The 20,622-nt window shown below is 38.1% G+C and overlaps 1 protein-coding gene across 5 annotated transcripts; it reads left to right on the top strand.

Annotated features, from left to right (window-relative positions):
• The first annotated feature begins 4,360 nt into the window (after nt 1-4,360).
• LOC122014574 (E3 ubiquitin-protein ligase SIS3-like) lies at nt 4,361-20,010 on the top strand. Of its 5 annotated transcripts, none has more exons than XM_042570846.1 (11): nt 4,361-4,519; nt 4,641-4,795; nt 4,880-4,918; nt 5,031-5,097; nt 5,192-5,265; nt 16,889-17,027; nt 17,114-17,206; nt 17,903-17,968; nt 18,773-18,889; nt 19,149-19,262; nt 19,476-20,010. In XM_042570846.1, exons 2-11 carry the CDS (start codon nt 4,767-4,769, stop codon nt 19,872-19,874), a joined length of 1,137 nt encoding a protein of 378 aa, XP_042426780.1. In that variant the 5' UTR covers nt 4,361-4,519; nt 4,641-4,766; the 3' UTR covers nt 19,875-20,010. The 5 variants fall into 5 exon arrangements, with proteins under 5 accessions (XP_042426780.1, XP_042426781.1, XP_042426782.1 ...); XM_042570847.1 differs by having other exon boundaries at nt 4,361-4,545; XM_042570848.1 differs by having other exon boundaries at nt 4,361-4,795; nt 17,015-17,027.
• The last annotated feature ends 612 nt before the right edge of the window (nt 20,011-20,622 follow it).

Genomic DNA, 20,622 nt, shown 5'->3' with positions numbered 1-20,622 from the left:
TCCTAGCGCTATCACTATAATATTCTCTTTATCAAATATTTTTTTAAGACGAAGAAACCTATTGCAAATATATTTTTACAAGAGTTTCAATAAAAATATATATAAAAGAGACAATAGTCATACCGTCAAGCCTTAAATCTGTGAGTTTATCAAACATTGTTACGTGATGTTTTAATTTGTATTAGACCATGCTTCCTAAAAAGATTGTGCCTACTATCGATTCCGAGAAATCAAATATCAAATCTGTGAGTTTAATACTTTATATTCTATATGCATGTAGCTAAATGCTTGTATGAATGCTAAGTTAGGGAACTGATATAGTATTGATTTAAGTAGGATGGATTTTAACTTTTGTTGGAATTATGTGATGTTTTGGACTGTATATAGATATGCCTTGAAGACGTTACGCTCGTAGGAGCCCGGAGCACCCTGAGGAAGAGAGGCGTGGTGACTGGTGAGGTAGTATCTCCACCACCTCTACCTCCATCTCCATCTCCTCCACCGTCTCTAGTTAGTCACAATTAATAGGTATTTGTAGGGATGAATCAATTCTTTGTATATTTTATCGGGCCTGATGCAGAGTTGAGTCGTAGGGCCAAAACAGAAACGATATATGAGTGCTTCTGTAAGATGAACCCAAAAGACTTCACTAGAACTATTGATCCTATGGAGACAGAGAATTAGATCCCATTGAGCTCATCTTCCGATTCATGGCTTTGGAGGATGTAGATATTGTGAGGTGTGCTACTTTTCTTCTAAAGGATGATGCTATGTTATAGTGGGAAGGAGCATCCGTATATGTAGATCTAAGTATCTTTTCTTGGGAGGATTTCAAGGAGATATTCTACTCTAAGTACTTCACTAAAGACAAACATTCAAAGTTGACTCGAGAGTTTATGACGTTAAGGCAGAGTGACAGTTGCATAGTCGAGTTTGTCAGGAAATTTGAACGAGGATGTCATTTTGTGCTCTTGATAGCTAATAATCCTAAAGAGAAATTGAGATGTGATTTGTTATAAAAATTCATGTGGTATGTTATGTAGTATCTATAGGGTTTCATGTAATTGAATATAATCTTTCATGCATGTGTTTTTTTTTTTGTTTTTTGGTTAGTGCAATCATGTCCTACAATGATCATATGCGACAGAGTATAAATTAAGTCTTCTATATAAGTTATGTGTGCACAGGGGCGTAGTTATATGGGGTCGAGAGGGTGCGACACCCCCTCTTAAAATTTTGGGGGGAAAAATTAATATAGTGTTTTTTAAAAAAAGATTTAGTTATAAATTCTAAAACTTTCAGGATTTTTTCACAAAATGTTCAATTAAAACAAATCAAACCTTTTTTTTCCTCTCTCCACCAACCCTTTTTTTCTCTCCCATTGTCTGTACTTTTTTTCCCTCTCCCCTTTTGTGTTTTCTTCTTCCTCCTAATCCCCTCTTCTTTTTTTCTCTCCTATGGGCTTCTTCCTCTCATAATCCCCTTATTATTCTTTCTCTAACCCTAATTTTACCCTTAAATCCCCCGTCGCACATTGATATCATTGCCGTCCACGCCGCTATCACCGCACGCCGCTATCACCAGTACCACTGTCATTTGCTGCCAGTGTTGCCGTCGTTGTTTCACCGACGCTCCACAATAAACACTTTTTGATTGAGGTAAAGTTTTCTTGCTTTATCTCTTTCGATTACGAATTTAAGTGTTGGAAAAAAATATATAATGTTAATTTTTCATATATTTATATTTTTGTTTGTTAGTCAAATATGTCAAATATTTACAGATCTTCCATGCATTTGGTATTTGATTTGTTATATGAATTAAGTGATCAATTTTATTGACGATCATTTAAAAATTTGATTAAATAAATCATATCATTTATTACAACTCATCATATAATTTACTACAAGAAAATCCACAATTAGTGACGTAATTTAATTTTTATCGCTAATTAGCGACCGAAATAAATTATGATTGCTAATTTAGAAACAAAAATTAAATTTCATTGCCAATTCCATATCTATACTTATTTAACCTATTTAATTAGCTACGAAAAATTAATTCTGTCACTATTTTAGCAACGAAATAAGTTTTCATCACTATTTTAACGACTAAATTAAGTTTCCGTGACTAATTAACTTTCTAATTAAGGTTTTCATTTTCGATTTTGCTTCACAGCACCCTAAAATCTTCCTCTAATTGACCTCCTCTTTGATCTCTGGCACATTCCTCTCCTCTCCTCTCTGATTTTTGGCACCGGCATGCATCCCATCAGTATAATCAATCTTCTCCCCTTCCCTCTCCTCTTTTAGCGGCGAGGTACGATTTTGCTTTGGCTGCGGTCTCACAGTGAGGTCTTTCCTTGGTCGTAGCCTTACAGCAAGGCCTTGCCTTGGTCGCAACCTTGCAGCGAGATGGCGAGGTCGGGCATGACCTTAGCAGCATGCCATGGTCAGCTTGAATTCACCCCCTCGGTTGCAAATCCTGGCTACACCATTGCTTGTGCATGATGATTGGATGCGCATAAAGCTCATGGAAATTGACTTGGGTGTGCATCAATGGGTATGTTCGTAACCACAGTTTTTGATATAATTGAGCAAGACAATGTAGCTATTGACAATAACAAAGTGTTTATCATTAATATTGATATGGATCGGATGAAGGGGTAGAGGTTGACAGGTTGTCCTTGATCACGTCCTTAGTCTTGATTAGGAAGCAAAAATAAATAACAACGGAGTCATAGGTGCCCTTCTTGGGAAAAACTTGAAGTTAAATTGGCAGTGCATGGTTGTTAATGATAATGTCACGATTAATAAGAATGACATGATTGGAGGAGTATTATCATAAGGCAGCGAAGATATACACTGGGAGACTCCTCCTGGTGGCATATATGGTTGTCACATGAATGGAAGGTGTGGACAACATGTTCTCCATCGTTGAAGCCATTGTTCTAGAGGATGAGAGTATCATCGGAAGTGACAAAGCTAAACGAGAACCAAGTGTGACAGAGAGAGGGGAGTAAAATTATTGGAAATATAATTAAAATTCCATATTAAAAATATATGAAAAAAAATATGAGTTTGCAAGTTGAATTTTTTTATTAGTTTAAGATTTTTGGATAAAGCTTAAAAAATAAATCCATGAGTACTTAGGCCGCTGTTAATGATCCCGCTACCATATGAGTCCAAAACTCTTGGTCTTTCATAGATAGACCTAAGATAACAAGAGCATAGGGATTATGTAAGGGTAAGTTTTGCTATCAGTTGGTGGGCATCCATCTAGTGGCTCTTGTGTTGGCTCACACACTTGATACATCCTATAAGTTATTCTTGATAGTTAAAAATAATTTAATTTTACTAAATTACTTTAATATATTTTTAAAATATAATATTTAATTGAATCATGTACCTAAAATTTTCAAATATTTGAATCATGCATTTTACTTTTCCATATCACCAAATCACGTATCGATTGATAAAGAATAATCTCCGCCCTTTGCCCTCTCCCTTTCTTGACCCTTTGTTTGTCTGAGTACCGCTTAAATAGGCAGTTAAGGTCGTCTTGAAATTAGAATCAGACAGCGACTCAATTACGCGACCACAATTTCACAATCAATTTTATTTGCGGCTTCCTCATTATGATTTCATAGCCGAGTTGATCAAAATCGCCTTATAGCTTTGGTTATGATTTGTGCCTAAGTGACTACAAAGAGTTGAAAGAGACAATTTGGCCGCTTTTCATGGTCACTTTGTCACAAAATCATGGTCGAGTTGGCTGCGAAAATGCAATCGTCCATTGGATAAGTATATGGCATAGGGCTATTTTTTAAAAAATTGATGTATGGTTTGCTAATTTAAAAATAAGATGCTTGTTTTTCATATTTGGAAAATTTAGGGGGCGTTTGGTACGTGTGTTTTTCATTTTCATTTTCTAGAAAACGCGCATTTTCTGAAAAACGGTGTTTGGTTTACGTTTTTCGCGCGCGTTTTCTAAAAAGTTGACTATCGTTTTTTAGAAAAACAGAGAATGATAAAAAGTCGTTTTCTGTTTTTTAGAAAACGCACGTTTTCCAGAAAATGAAAATGAAAACGGTACAAACCAAACGCACCCTTAGCTACGCAGTTGAGTGAATCTTTAATAAATACTTATTTAATTTTTTAAATATTAATTTATTTAAAAATATTTATGGTAAATTGCGACTCATCCCTCAATCATGGCACGGGGCGGCATCATCTTGGGCCATTTTTGGAGTGGGACTGTGGGAGTCGATCAGTTCCCCATAGCCCATTAATACCTGCCCGCAGAAATGTCATTATATTATTATTTTGTTTATCCATATAAATCCTTTTGCAAAGTAGCTGCTTTAGTTGATGTCCATCACATAGTTTACTTGTAGTCTTGTCGGTGTTCAGTGTCCACCAATCCTCGAATTTGGCCCAACGGCGCCACCACCACCAATTAAAGGCCGAAGCCACCGTCCGGGCGCGACGTTGTCGGACTCCCCTTCATCGCCTCGATTAAAGTCCTCTTTAGTGGCACACTTTTACTGTAGTTTCGCAGTGCTTCGATCTCAATTTTATCTTTGTTTTTTTTTCTGGTATTGGTTAATCGAATCCTTTAAGCCTCGCCTCTCGATCCAACAGAAACGTGCGAGAAATTCCCCTAGCTCTCTTGTTTTTTATTTTTGGGGATTGGAATGGAGGATTGGAACGGAGGATTGGAGGCGTTTCTCGAACTGGATCTAGGGTTTTAGATGAGATTTTTGCACCATGGCCATGCGGGGCGTCGATTTCAAGTGGTGAGTTGAATTCCATTATTTCCGTCGAAGAACTGTGCAGCTATTTTTGGGTGTGGGAATACTCCTTGCTTTAATTGCTTGCAGGTACGACGGATTCTTCTTGTCCATGTTGGCTACGAGCATGTATCCTTGGTCCTTGATCGGGTGATTTAGTCCTTGAATTTTTAGATTTTGTTTGTTCTATTGGTTGGTTGGACTAGGAGGGTTTTGATCTTTCTTGACGAGATTTTGTTAGAATTATTGTGTCGATCAACTGGAAGCGGTACCATCTATGCACGCATCCCTTGCACATATGGATTGTGGTGAGTAGTAAACAACATTGGCGTTTTTAACGTTGAGGGAACTACTGATTTTTTGATTTTTTTTTGAGTGAGCTCAAGATGACATCTGATTCAGGTTGACTATACCACTGTTTTCATATTTCGACTGCTAATGTTTGTGGACAACGGGCTTGCAGCTGGAATGGGTTTGTAAGTACCACAATTTTGTCATCCAACAACTTAGCTATTTCTTCTGTATAAATATAATGATCATTTTTCTTCAAGTGATGTAGTTTTCAGTAGTTTTAAAAGAATTATATCAATATTTAAAATTATTTTAGGTCAATTGACCTAAAAAGATCCCTAATTTTGTTTTTGCTAGAATTATGATTCTTTTGTCCATTGTGTAGATTAGGTTGCATCAGCATATAGTGATTTGGGAAAACCATTGTTTTGAGCATTTTAGAAAAAAAATGGTTTTCCTAAATTACTATATGCTGATGCAACCTAATCTACACAATGGACAAAAGAATCATAATTCTAGCAAAAAAAACTATGGTCGGTCCCAAGCCCCAGATAAAGGAGGATTGCTTTAGGTTGCTTAAAACTATGACAAATGTTAATGGATCCATTAAACTATTGTGCTAATGCTAGGTTATTCCCCGGAAGAAACGCGTTGCAAGTTTGACTGTAACGTCTCAGCAAGGATCACTACATCTCCAGAACTCAGATGTAGTACTAAATATGCAAGAGTTCGTGTTACAGAGTCCGACTATAATGTATCGGCAAGGATCGCTATATCTTATGAGAATTTGGGTGTAGCGTTAAATAAGTAAGGGTTCTCACACCATAGATTGGATAAAAACAAATATGATAGGAAAAATAAATATGATAGGAAAATTAATAGTCTAAGATTTAGAACATGGAACATAAAAACCCTCATTAGTAAATCAATGGGGTAGTAAATATGATAATTAGGAGAAGAATTAGTGTTTTTTTGTGTACAAAAGACAAAATGGGTAGGCGAGTAGGCAAACATGATAGAGAACTCGAGTTTTAAGTTATGGTACAAAGGAAAGAGTAAAGCAAGAATTGGAGTGGGTATTGTTGTAGATAGTTCATTAAAGGATGAAGTTGTAGAAGTAGTTAGAAAAGGAGATCAAATTATAGGCCTTAAGATAATAGTTGCGAAATAAACTATGAATATAATTAGCGTATATGCACTACAAGTATGATTAGATGAAACTACAAAATGAGGTTTTAGGACGACTTAGATGAAGTATTACAAAACATTCCGCTGAATGAAATAATTTTAATAGGAGATGATCTAAATGAGCATATCATAGTGAAAAATGAGGAATATGAGAGTGTGTTCGGAATGAGAAATAAAGAAGGGAAAACTATATTAGATTTGACGATAGCATATGACCTATATCAGCTAATACATTTTTTAAGAAAGAAAAGAACATTTAGTCACGTTCAAAAGTGGAAATAATAAATCACAAATTAACTTTCTTATGGTTAGGAAGAAGGATAAAAAGATTTGTAAAGATTCGAAGGTCATCCTTTTGGAGAAAGCTTAACTACCTAACATAGGTTAGTAGTGTTGGATATACGTCTCAAGCATAATATCAATAAAATGAAAATATATACAACTCCTAGAATTAAGTGGTGGAAGTTAAAGGATAAGAAGCAAAATATATTTAAGGAGAAGATGGGAGTACAAGTATTAGGTAAAATATATGGTGATTTTAATACGACATAGGATAAAATGGTATCAAAGTTGAAAACAATAGCTAAGAATGTACTCGGTGAGTCAAAGAGACATGCACCACTAAATAAAGAATCTTGATGGTAGAATGAGAAAGTATAAGAGAAAGTGAAGGAAAAACGAACAGCTTATAAGGAATTATATATTTATAAGAACGAGAAAATTTTTAAAAAATATACAATAGCTAAGAAAGAGCCTAAGAAAGTAGTGAATAAAGCAAACAAGGAAACTTTTGAACGATTATATCAAAATTTGGATACAAAAGAAGGGGAAAGAGATATTGATAGAATAGCTAAAGTGAGAGAAAGGAAAACAAGAGATCTTATTCAAATAAAATGTATTAAAGACGAATGTAATAGGGTAAAACGATGGAGAAATAAAAGAGCGGCGGAAGAGGTATTTTCATCAACTTTTTAATGAGGCGACCAGCATAACCTAGGTAATTTAAATAGGTCAAATGAGTATAGAAATTTAAATTTTTATCGTAGAATTCAAACTTCAGAAGTTGAAAAAGTTTTAAATGAGATGCACAATGGAAAGGTCGTTGGGCTAGATGATATAGAGGTATGGAAGTGCCTAGGGAAACAAGGTATTAAATAACTTACAAAATTATTTAACATGATATTGAAAACGAAAAAAATGTCTGATAAATGGAGAGTAAGTACTCTAGTTCCCTTATTTAATAATAAGGGAAGCGTATAAAATTGTGCAAACTATAGGGATATTAAACTAATGAGTCATACCATGAAATTTGGGAAAAAGAAATAGAAAAAAGATTAAGGAAGGAGACCACGGTGATCGAAAATCAATTTAAGTTTATGCCTGGAAGGTTGACAATAGAAGCTATACATCTTTTGAGACAACTAATTGAAAAATATCAGGAGCAAAAACAAGATCTACATATGATATTCCTTGACTTAGAAAAATCTTATGATAGAGTCCTAAGAGAAATTAGATGGAGAATTCTAGAAAAGAGAGGTGTTAGCATAACATATATTGAACTAATTCAGGATATGTATGAAGATATAACGATCAGAGTAAAGGTGCGGAGTAACTGAAGCATTTTCAATAAAGATAGGGTTACATCAAGGATCAATTCTAAGTCTCTATCTTTTTACACTAATTATGAACGAACTCACTACATATATTCAAGACATGGTACTGTGGTGCATGCTGTTTGCAGATGATATTGTTTTAGTAGATGAAACACGTGGAGCAGTAAATGCTAAATTAGAATTTTGGCGGGAAACACTAGAAGGGAAAGGTTTTGGCTTCGTAGAATAAAGATAGAATATATGAAATTTAAGTTTAGCAATATTAGACGTAATGAGATAATGATTAAGATAGGGGATAATGAGTTGTTCGAAATCGAGAGCTTTAAATATTTAGGATCATTTTTATAAAATGATGGAGGGATTGAGAGAGATATCTTACATAAAATACAAGCAGGATGGTTAAAATAGAGAAAAGCGTCGGGTGTTTTATGTGATCATAAAGTATCTCTAAAACTTTTTTAATTTTTACAAAATTGCAGTTAGACCTGTTATGTTACATGAAGCTGAATGTTGTGCTATGACTTGAGCACATGAGCAGAAGATGAGAGTTGCAGAGATGAGGATGTTAAGGTGGATGTGTGGACATATGAGGATAGACAAAATAAGAAATGAGAGTATTAGAGAGAAAATTAGAGGTGTATCTATTGAAGGAAAACTCCGAGAGATATGTTTAAGATGGTACGGGCATGTACTTAGACGACCAATTAATGCTCTAGTTAGGCGATGTGAAATTATAACAAACACACAAATCAAACGAGGAAGAGGAAGACCAAAAAAGAATTAATTAGTAATAATAAAATAAGATAAAAATGTATTTAATTATAGATGGTGATGTAGTAGAAGATAGAGCTTGACGTAAAAGGATCCATATAGCCGACTCCACCTAGTAGGATAAGGCTCGATTGTTGTTGTTGTAGTAGTATTGTTTTGAGTATTTTAGCATATTGTCATACAAGACATTCTCCTATATCCTAACTGTACAAAGTAAAACCTAAAATCTTGTGTCTAAGAACCACGAGTTAGGTCTTTATATAGAAAAGAAGAAATAAGCCAAAAGACCAAACTACCCCTATACTTATTCTAACACTCCCCCTCAAGCTTGAGAATATAGATCATATACACCAAGCTTGTTACATATGTAGTCAATTCGAGGACCTCTAAGTGATTTAGTGAATATATCTGCTAGCTGATCATTTGAGTTGACAAAACTAGTAGATATTTCTCCATATATGACTTTCTCTCTGACAAAGTGACAGTCAACTTCAATATGCTTTGTTCTCTCATGGAAGACTGGATTTGAGGCAATATGCATAGCGGCCTGATTGTCACATATGAGTGACATTTGTGTAACCTCTCCAAACCTTAGTTCCTGAAGCAACTGTTTTAACCATATAAGTTCTTGACTAGCAATAGCCATAGTTCGATATTCTGCCTCTGCACTGGATCTTGCCACAACATTCTGTTTTTTGCTTTTCCAAGAAACAAGGTTACCTCCGACAAATATACAAAATCCAGAAGTGAATCTTCTATCAGAGGGAGATCCTGCCCAATCTGCATCAGAATATCCCACGACTTGAGTATGTCCTTTGTCTTCATATAGAAAATCCTTTCCTGGTGTACCCCTGATATATCGAACAATGCGAGTCACTGCATCCCAATGTTCTTTGCATGGAGAGCTAAGAAACTGACTTACTACACTTACTGCAAATGAGATATCCGGACGAGTGACATAAGGTAGCTTAGTTTTCCTACCAATCGCCTATACCGTTCAGGATTTGAAAAAGGCTTCCCCTAATTTGGTAGGAGCTTGACATTAGGATCCATGGGATTATCGACTATCTTTGAGTTTAACATTCCTGTTTCTTCCAAAATATCCATTGCATACTTCCTTTGGGATATAATGATCCCATCTTTAGACTGTGTCACTTCTATCCCTAGAAAATATTTGAGTTTGCCAAGATCCTTTGTCTGGAAATGTTTGAAAAGATGTTGTTTTACTTGTGAAATCCCAAGATGATCATTACCTGTGATGACAATATCATCAACATAAACCACTATATTGATGCAACCAGTAGATGAGTGGCGATAAAAAACAGAATGATCAGCCTCGCTTCGAGTCATGCCAAACTACTGAATTACAGTATTAAATCTACTGAACCATGCTCTGGGTGACTGCTTGAGACCATATAAAGATTTCCGCAAGCGACATACCCCCTGAGCAACAAAACACGGAGGTTGCTCCATGTAGACTTCCTCGAGCAGGTCACCATGTAAGAATGCATTTTTGATGTCCAATTGATGAAGGGGCCAATGGCGAATTGCAGCAATAGACAGAAAAAGACGCACAGAAGATATCTTGGCAACAGGAGAAAAGGTGTCTCCATAATCCAATCCAAATACCTGAGTATAGCCCTTAGCGACAAGACGAGCCTTAAGCCGATCAACCGTGCCGTCTACACCAACTTTTACCGTAAACACCCATCTACAACCAACCACTGACTTTCCAGGAGGTAGAGGAACGAGATCCCAAGTCCCATTGCTCTGTAATGCACTCATTTCATCAAGCATAGCCTGTTTCCATCCTGGATGAGCAAAGGCATCACCTGCAGTCTTTGGAAGAGAAACAGAAGACAAGGAAGACAGGCAATAATAATAGGATGGGGAAAGACGATGATAGCTCAAAGAAACATAGTGAGGAGAAGGATTACGAGTGGAACGCATACCCTTTCGAAGTGCAATAGGAACATCAGGGTCAGGAAATGAGACCGGAGGAAACGGCGAAGGACTTGGCTCCAAAGATGTGCCCACAGCAGTGTCAGTGTTGGCCGGTGGCAAAGCAGAACGAGTACGACGTTGATAAACCTGCAAAGGAGGAGGCGAGGCTGGAGAAGATAGAGGCGCCTGTGGAGGACAAAAGATAGTCACTGGCGCAGGTGGAGAGGGAGAAACCTCGACTTGTGAAGCGGAAGGAGCAAAAAAAGAAACCGACTCAGAATGTGACATCAGCAGAGATGAAGTACCGACGAAGGGTAGGAGAATAACACTTGTACCCTTTCTGAGACCGTGGGTACCCAAGGAAAACACACTTATGAGACCGGGGAGAGAGCTTGTCAACGCCGGGATCAAGAGCATGAGCAAAACATATAGAACCAAAGACCCGAGGTGGTAGAGGATGAAGGGACTGATGTGGATAAAGCACCTGATGAGGTATTTTGCCCTGGAGAGTGGATGAAGGCATGCGATTGATGAGATAACACGCAGTAAGTACGACATCACCCCAAAACTGATGAGGGACATGAGAATGGAGAAGAAGAGTCCGAGTCGTCTCAAGGAGATGACGATTTTTGCGTTCTGCAACCCCATTCTGTTGAGGGGTATGAGGGCAAGACGTGCGATGCAACACGTCATGAGATGTCAAGAAGGTACGAAACTGAGTAGACAAATACTCGCGTGCATTATCACTTTACAAAATTCGAAGGGAAGTACCAAATTGAGTTTTTATTTCAAGGAAAAAGGATTCAAAAATAGAAAACAATTCTGAACGATCCTTCATTAAATATAGCCATGTACAACGGAAAAATTTATAAAAGTAACAAAATATCTTGACCCCATTGTGGAAGAAATACGACTCGGACCCCAAACATCAGAATGAACCAAAGCAAAAGGAGACATAGCCCGACTCTCAATGCGAGGAGAAAAAGAACTACGAACATGCTTACCTAATTGACACGACTCACAAGATAAAGACTCTAAGTGAGAAAGACTAGGATGTAACTGTTTCAACTTATTAAGACCTGGATGTCCTAACTGAGCATGAATAAGTAGTGGAGATGTTGCCGCCGAACCAACAAAAGAGGGTTGTTGAAGCCGATATAGGTCATGGGATTCACATCCGAAGCCAATCATCCTCCCCGTACTCCGGTCCTGTAAGGAAACAGATGTGTTAGTAAAAGAAATGACACAGTCAAGAGATCGAGTAAGTTGACTTATCGACAATAAATTAAAAGGGGCGCCGGGAACATAAAGAACATTATGAATTGAAAGAGATGAAGAAGGATGAACAATACCAATACCCTGGGATTGAGTTTGGGAACCATTGGCCATGGTGACCATTGGTAAATTATCAGAAGTAGTGAGAGAGGAAAAAAGGGATTTATTACCAGTGATATGATCGGTGGCCCCCGAATCAAGAACCCAAGGACCCGAAGAACGAGATATGCCAGCAAAGGAAGTACCAGCGTCTGCAATGGTAGCAATGGAACCCGAAGCCTGTCGATCCTCAAACCATTTCAGAAAGTCAGTATAGGAAGGTGTTGAAGTCGAATCAGGTGTTAACTGTGAGGTGGAAGCTGAAGGAGCAACAGAACTCTGAACAATCTGAGCAGCACGAGGAGGACGACCATGTAGACTCCAGCATTTATCAATCGTGTGTCCCGGTCGGTGGCAATGATCACACCAAGGGCGTCCTTTGCCACCCTTGCGAGGTGGAGGTCCTTTGTGTCGAGAGACCAAAGCTGACGAGTCGACAGGAACAGAAGAAGACATCGTCAAGACTTTGGCCGGGACACGGAGAAGAGTCGCCCAGGTATTTTCCATGGTAGCTTCTGTGGGGCTGCCTAGGATCTGGTCACGAACATGAGAGTAATCTGTAGGCAGACCATATAAAGCCAAAGACATAAAAAATTTCTTCCGATTTTCAAGCTCTTCAACAGGATCAGCCGCAGGTGGGAGTAGTTCATTGAAGTCACAAAGAAGGCTAGAAACTGAACCCAAATAAGTTGACATTGAATCCTTAATCTGATTGGCGTTGAGGATAGTCATGAGATCTTCACAAACTTGATAGAGTCGCCGAGAGGTGTTTGTAAAGAGTTGTTGAGCTTGTGTCCAAACAGCTTTGCAGGTTTTGTGAGTACGGAAGACATTCCTAAGAGATGAATGGATGGTGGCTCGGATAATACAACACAACTGAGCGTCAACCTTCTTCCACAGAGGACGATCGGCGTCTTGAACATCTTCTTCAGTTTGAGTGAGATGTGTCTCATACCCTTGTCCAACAAGCCAAAGTTCAATGTGAGATGCCCAGGAGATATAATTTTTACCATCCAACTGCTCGGAAGAGAGGGGTGCAGTAATATGGTTGGTAAAGATTGAGGTATCTAGTTTTAGAGCGCTAGATGTAGCCATGAATAGAACTATGAACCGGACTGCGCTTGCTTCTGTCAGAAGTGCTTCTTCTGGCGTCAGGCTTGTTGGCTGCTTGAACTCTCAAATCGGAAACAACAACTGGAAGGAGCTCCACCTCAACCGGAAAGGGCAAGGGCTGCCTCAACTTAATCTTAATCTAAGGGGTCCCTGGTTCCTTCCCCAATCCATTTCCATTCAATGAAAGAGGTACGGAAGCAAGACAGCAGGTTATGATAGCAGCTTTGCGTCACAGGTTCTTGGCTGCCGCAGAGACGCTTGTTGGCTGCTGGAGAAAGGCCGCTGTAGACGGCAGAAAGAGAGACGGTGGGAGATCAGACCAGCGGTCGCCCGCCACGGGAGAAGAACCTCCGAGAGATCTTGGTCTAGGGTTGCCGCAAGTGGACAGGTGGCGGACGACAGTCGACCACGAAACACAGACGGCGGCCGAGCGGAGAAATTGAGGAAGAAAGGCGCGCGGCAGAAAGACCGTTGCTAGGGGTGTAAATGAGCCAAGCCACTCGTGAGCTATTCGAAGCTCGATTCGATAAAAGCTCGTTTGAGCTCGTTTAATGAGGCTCGTTAAGATAAACAAACCAAGTTCAAGCTTCATAATATTCGGCTCGTTAGCTCGTGAACATGTTCGTTAAACTCATGAATCAACTTTTAAATAAAAATAATAATAGTTTTGATATTGAATTTATAGATTTTATATTCTACTTATGAAAAACATAAACAAATATATTAAATTTATTTATTAGAATAGAATTATAAATTTTAACAAGAATATTATATATTTTTTAAAATATATAATTTAGTTTTTAATGAATACTTAAATTTATAATTTATATTTATTAAGATCGTTTAGGCTTGATAAAAGTTCGAATAAGCTCGTGAGCCATGAATATATTCGTTAAATAAAGCTCGAGCTCGGCTCAATTATAAACGAGCCAAACTCAAACATCTAAGAGTTCGACTCGGCTCGGCTCGATTACACCCCTAGCCGTTGCCGCTGGAGAACTCGCACGACGCTCGCTGCCAGAGAGGCCCGTTGATGGAGGGTTGTCGCTGCTGGAGAACTCGCGCGGTAGAAAGGAAGGAGGCGGCGCGAGGAAGGAGGCGGCGTGAGAGAACAATAACTCGGGCGCAGCACAAGGAGCTGCTCGCAGCGAGGGAGGTGGCGTGACGAGGGAGATGCTCGCGGCGAGAGAGAGACGCGACAGAAAGAGAGGCGCGGCGCTGACGAGGAGATGCTCGTGGCGAGAGAGAGACGCGGTGAGAGAGGCGCGGCGCTGAGATAAGGAAATTAGGTTTAGGGTTTTAACCTCGCTCTGATACCATGTACAAAGTAAAACCTAAAATCTCGTATCTAAGAACCACGAGTTATGTCTTTATATAGAAAAGAAGAAATAAGTCAAAAGACCAAACTACCCCTATACTTATTCTAACACTAACATCAGGAGAAATTACAATAAGATTGTTTGCTGCATTTCAAAAGCCTATCTTTCTCAACTGAAGTCTAGCTTTAGTGTCCTAGATATGAATTTTACCCTTTGTTTAGTCTTACAATAAATTTAGATCCAAGAAGAATGTCATATATTTGTTAAGTAGGAGAGATGTGGACGAACTATAGTGGCTATTCTTTTTGAGAAGAACATCATACGGTAGATTTCTCCTAGTGATGCATTAGATGAACAAAAGAATGAAACTCAATGGCTGTTCTTTTTGGAGTCCCATAAGATACTGAACCATACTTGACCATAACATAGCTCTAGGTACAGAATACTAATGTTTACATTTTTGGCCATATCATAGCTCCTGGCATAGATTGCAAAGTATTGTTAACTAGGTCAACTTACCTAACCAATGAATAGTTCTTGTTGAGAACCATCATCTTCATATAAAATTCTATTAGCTAATCACCTGGCTGCCTCTCATTGGTTATACTCTTCCATAAATACTTGCCTCCATCTCAAAACTATCCTCTAGTACATCTTCTACTAGATGTTGAGTATTCCATGACTATCGGGTCTTTGATGCTCTTCTCTTTAACAATCTCACTCCCAATTGATTGAAGCACATCTTCATCACTGTGCTATCATTTATTTTCGCATTTATATCAATCAAATGTCAAAGAGAGGAGCTGGGATCATTATGTTCTGAGGCTCAGTCTTCTGTAACTCTGAATTCATATCCTCCTAGCATAATTTCATGTACCGGTTCTAATTATCACATATGTCAATGGCTAGTTGAGGCCTAGTTTTATTCTTATTCTTACACAATTTCCTGTTTAGGTCAACAATCAATGCTTGTAAATCATGATTTACAAAAAACAAGAGGATGGTTGATCATCATTCGTAGGACTTGCATTTCAGCCGTGTACCTGCATTTACCTCCCTCCATATCCGTGGGACCGGCTCTAGGGGGCAGCTGATGTGGCGGTTCCACATTATTGATGGCTGAAGTCTGAATGGAGTTTACATTAGGAAGCTGAGAAGAGATACTTATGTGTTTTGTTGACTTTCCAGTGTGTTCGTAAACAAAAAATCTCAGCTGGAAGTTGTTCGTCACCTTCTATTTATTTGACACTGTCATTCACTTTGAGTTTCACTCAGTTGACTGTGAATTCAAAAGAGTCACTATATTGCTTTTTGAAACCTCTTTGGTGGTTGAAGTAGATGTCAATCCAAATGTATGTTGGTTTTCAATTCTCTACAACTATGACAATACTTCATCTGTAATGGTTTCATCCCTATGAAGTAGGATGTAGAAATTAAAGCATACATTGTTAAATTATTTACAAACTTTATCAGATCAGGGTTTGTTTTTTTGAGCCCCAATAAAATTTATAGATGACAGCAATCTCAAAAAATAAATCATATTTGTGATCCATCATAGAGAAAATGACACTATTTAACTCTAGTTGATCTTATAGTTATATTTAAAAGGATGACATAAGCCTACTCCTTATGAATGTTGTTAGGCAACTCACAAACAGGGTAGTTGCTGGTGGTATCTTAGGTTTTTGTAGCAGAGCAACGGTAGTGAAGGAGACATTGCCAAGATTTGTATCCAAACAAAACAAGCAGCTTAAAACTCTGTCATTGCAATAGAGCCTTGGAGAGCTAGAGGTTGAGGTTTTTGTTGGAAATGCCAGGATGATGAGATTGTATGAAGCATTCAGTGATTGCACACTGACAAAGCTTGAAGTAGACAGGGTTAGTGATGATGGTGTTCTCTATGAGATTTGTTTTCCTAAACAAAATACATCATGGAACCAGTTAATAGGTCCACTAGAAAAAAGGTGCTGAAATGAGGGGCATTTCTGGTTGAGAAAAGGGAACCTTTTTGGGCAGTTTATGGAAACAGGGTCTTGCCAGGTTAAAAAAAAAAAAGGTAGCCCGGTGCACGAAGCTCCCGTCATGTGGGGTCTCGGGGAAGGATCCATTGTACGCAGCCTTACCCTGTTTTTGCAAGAGGCTGTTTCCAAGATTCGAACCCGTAACCTTTTGGTTACATGACAACAACTTTACCGTTGCGTCAAGACTCCCCTTCCGGGTCTTGCCAGGTTGAAATTGAAAATAGGTGTCTTTTGGGGTAATTTTCCATTGTTAAAAAAACGATTATATTACTGGCCTCAGAATGGCCACATTGTCAAAAGTCAACAAATGCTTGCAGCACCAGTGACTTTATGGTTAATTGTTGATTTGGTGCTTCTTAATACCCCGCTTGTCATTTTTTTTTTGTTGTAATAGTGTTGGTTATGAATTGGCATTCTTTATGCTTGGTGAATGCTCAATGCTTTATATTGCATGATATATTTTAGAGATCTTGGATCAGAACAAAGATATGCTCGCTTTTGTGGAAGGCTAGTGGTTCTTTCCATTCTCATTTTGCTCCTTTATCCTTTTCTTTGGGTTTGGACTGTGGTTGGCACATTATGGTTCACCAGTGCAAGAAGCTGTGTAAGTTCTCCCTCGACTTTTCAACCATGCCACTATAACACCAGCTACTGATTTCTACTCTCCATTTTGGTTCTTGATGCTTGCAGCTGCCAGAAGAAGGCCAGAAATGGGGTTTTCTCATATGGCTACTTTTCAGTTATTGTGGATTAGTTTGCATAGCTTGTATTTCTGCTGGAAAGGTTTGTTATGTATATGCATGTCTGTAGATAACCTCATTTTCTAGTTCCAGTTAATGGTTTATGATGATTTAATTCATATTTAGTGAACTTACCTGCTTGACTTATGTTGCTTGAATGGTATGTGCATGTGCTGTCATTCTTTGCTGAGTTAGAACTGCTATATTTTTCACTTAGAAAAGTATATTTAATTTCCTTTAGGAACTGTTTACTGAAGCCAAATTATAAATAGTGTATTCTTGAAGCAAATAAATTCAAACGTTTCAACCTTTTGATGCAGATAATTTCTAATTTCTATGTACGACAAGATGAGCTTGGACAGGATTCTTGCTTATCATTATTGATAACCTAAAGGCATTTTCCATGAGTATCAGATTCTAAATAATCAGTCTTTTGTTTTCTAAATATTTTCAGATTTTCATGCGGTTTTTTTTTCCATTAAGCATGATATGGTCTCCATTAAGGACAGATGTTGATTTCACTTGCAGTCTCTAAGTATTTTTGTCTTTGATCTGAGAGAATTTATTGTTGCTTGGTGTTTCAAAGTCAGCGTATAAGCTGTGTGCTAATGAATGATTGTGGAGTAGAACACATCGTGTCATTTATGTAGTGTTTCAATTTATTGGATAAAAGTGTTAGGTGTTTTTAAAATAATTCATTTTCCCCTCCAATATATTGTAAATCTAAGTTTTTTTGCAGTGGCTGACACGTAGGCAAGCCCACTTACAGCGCGCTCAACATGGAATTCCAATCTCAGAATATGGGGTGAGATCCTTTTGAATGATATTCCAAAGCACCTTAAATATCCTTCTAGGAAACCTTGTTTTCTTTTCCAAAGATAGTAGAGCTACTAATTATTTGTGCTATTTTTTGTTGATAAATTGTTTTGGTTGTTAACTCCGCTTACCGGACTCTCATATTGTGTGCAATATGGCCCCCGGGCATAATTGAGTTGGTACCCAGGTGGTAGACTTGTATCAATGGGCAAGGGTTTGAGTCGTGGTTACGGCTACGACAAATAACCCTCCCACTTAGGGGATCGCTCAGTACCCTGTCTTCATCTCACCGTGAGACGGGCGATGAGGGGCTCTTGGCGTGAGCATTATCACGTTCTACGTCAATATTGTGTGCAATATCTTTCCGTTCCAATTTTTCTTACAATGCTCTCTTGTTTTGACCAAGAATGAATAGTGAAGTATAAGCATATTTCATATTTTTCCAAAATCGTTGCTTACCTTGATTATTATTTTTAATTAAATGTACTAAAATTAAACTTGAAACTGGCTGTACAATGTAAAAAATGATTATGTTCATAATGACAATAATCTGAATTAAGAAAGCTCCTGCCATCGTGTTAATAACTAACAGTTGAGATTAGTTGATTTACTTGATTATCTGTCTAGTAATGAGTTGCGATATCATTTTTACTATAACATTGAGCCATCAAAATGTATGTTTTTGTTGATACTAGGCTTTATAGTTATCTTTTATGAATCGGAGTAAACTAATGCTTTTTTTCTTGTTTATATGATGTACACTTGTATCATGCGTAACATGTTGATTCTTCAGGTTCTGGTTGACATGATAAGAGTACCTGAATGGGCATTTGAAGCTGCCGGTCAGGAACTCAGTGGAATGGGTCAAGATACTGCATACCATCCAGGACTGTATCTAACGGCAGCCCAGGTACTTTCATCTGACATTTTAGGAAAATCGTTTGTTCTGAAATTCCATTAAACCTTTGTTATTTCTTGCTCATATTCTTGATTAAAGAGTTCAAGTAGGTGGACTCCTTCAATCACTTACTATGTTGTTGCCTTTCTTTTTTCTTTTTTATAACTACTTTTGGAATGTTTACAAATGTTTTGTTGAGCTCAATCGTTGGATATTTATCAACTTTTGTTCTCTTTTTTTACATCGATTTCCATACTGCTTTGTATTGTAGAGGGAAGCCGTGGAGGCTCTTATTCAAGAACTTCCCAAGTTTCGATTGAAGGGCGTTCCGACTGACTGCAGTGAATGCCCCATCTGCCTTGAAGAATTCTGTGTTGGAAATGAGGTAATGAAGCTGTCAGCTATCTTCTGTGCTCAAGATGACGCATCCTGATGCTTGACTTGAATCATTACTGGAAATTTTACTTCAGTTCATTTGTACACGTCCAAGGAGACACATTTATTCCCATTTCTTAAGCATCCTTATAAAAACTCAGTCAAAATGCATGCGTTGTTAATCTATCATTTGGATTCTGAAGTGGCCCCTCAATTTATGCAGGTCCGAGGACTCCCATGCGCTCACAACTTCCACGTGGAGTGCATCGACCAATGGCTCCGGCTGAACGTGAAATGTCCAAGATGCCGCTGCTCCGTGTTTCCCAATCTGGACTTGAGTGCCCTCTCCAACCTCCAAGCAGATTCGGAACGCCCTTCGCCTGGCGTGGTTGCCACTGCCTCAAGGTATGTACGGAACCAACAGCCTACCGGCCAGAGCTATCTCCTGCGGCTGCAGGAACTGCTGCTCCGTTCTGTGCGCGGCGAGAATGCAGGTGCAGCTGACAACTTTGCTGACATTGAGAGTGGAGGAGTGCAGGTAGTCGTCTCTCAGGTGCCGCCTAATATAATTGTCCCTGTTGTGTCCTATACTGTTGTCGACCGAGCTCTTGACCGTGAATAACATGTTTATTATTTGGATATAAGCCATAGATGCCAATTACGCCCGTTGCTCCTAAATGGAAGGCATGGTTTATGCTTGGGCATCCTATGTTTACACTTTTTTGACCTCGTACTTTATTTTTTGGGAAGATTTGACATGCGAGTTGAATTTGCTTGTTTAAAGCCGATCAATCACAGAAGCAATTAAAAAAAAAAAAAAAAAACTATTATCCTGTCAGCCTGTATGATACGTTGAATTTGCCCCTTTTATTAATTAGTTTGAAGATGGCTCTTGATTATGGAAAAGAAAGGAAATTATGAGATTAATTTATAGCTGATTGTTAAGTGATTAGATAGTGAAAGAATTTTTTTTGTTTTTCTGTTAAATTAAATACCACTTAAATAGTGATAAAAAGATGATTCGTTTGTTTCAATCTTTGTCAGTCAATCTTTAAATCAATATGAAAAAGATAAATTACGAATAACTATTAATTTTGAGTAATTCATAGGGAAGGATATACATCCTACTACTAATCAAGATTTGATCTCTAAATTTCATGATAATAACATCACAACCATGCACTATCCATCCCGAGGGATATCAAATTCCACCTAAATGATAAATACGATGGGGGTCATCACAACCATGCACTATCCATCCCGAGGGATATCAAATTCCACCTAAATGATAAATACGATGGGGGTGTTTCTGACGGATAATATTTTTTTAAAAAAAATTCTTATTTTAAAATTTCCGTGTTAATCTCAGT

Source organism: Zingiber officinale, chromosome 8B (genome assembly GCF_018446385.1).
Source record: "Zingiber officinale cultivar Zhangliang chromosome 8B, Zo_v1.1, whole genome shotgun sequence".
NCBI lineage: Eukaryota > Viridiplantae > Streptophyta > Magnoliopsida > Zingiberales > Zingiberaceae > Zingiber > Zingiber officinale.
The sequence above is the reverse complement of the archived record's forward strand: the minus strand, read 5'-3'. Positions and strand labels throughout refer to the sequence as shown.

What these genes read in the sequence shown, in the direction of transcription:
- LOC122014574 (XM_042570846.1), top strand. Translation starts at nt 4,767, where the DNA reads ATGGCCATGCGGGGCGTCGATTTCAAGTG. An exon ending in TGTATCTAACGGCAGCCCAG is followed by an intron (nt 18,890 to 19,148) that starts GTACTTTCATCT and finishes TTTGTATTGTAG; the next exon opens with AGGGAAGCCGTGGAGGCTCT. An exon ending in AATTCTGTGTTGGAAATGAG is followed by an intron (nt 19,263 to 19,475) that starts GTAATGAAGCTG and finishes CAATTTATGCAG; the next exon opens with GTCCGAGGACTCCCATGCGC.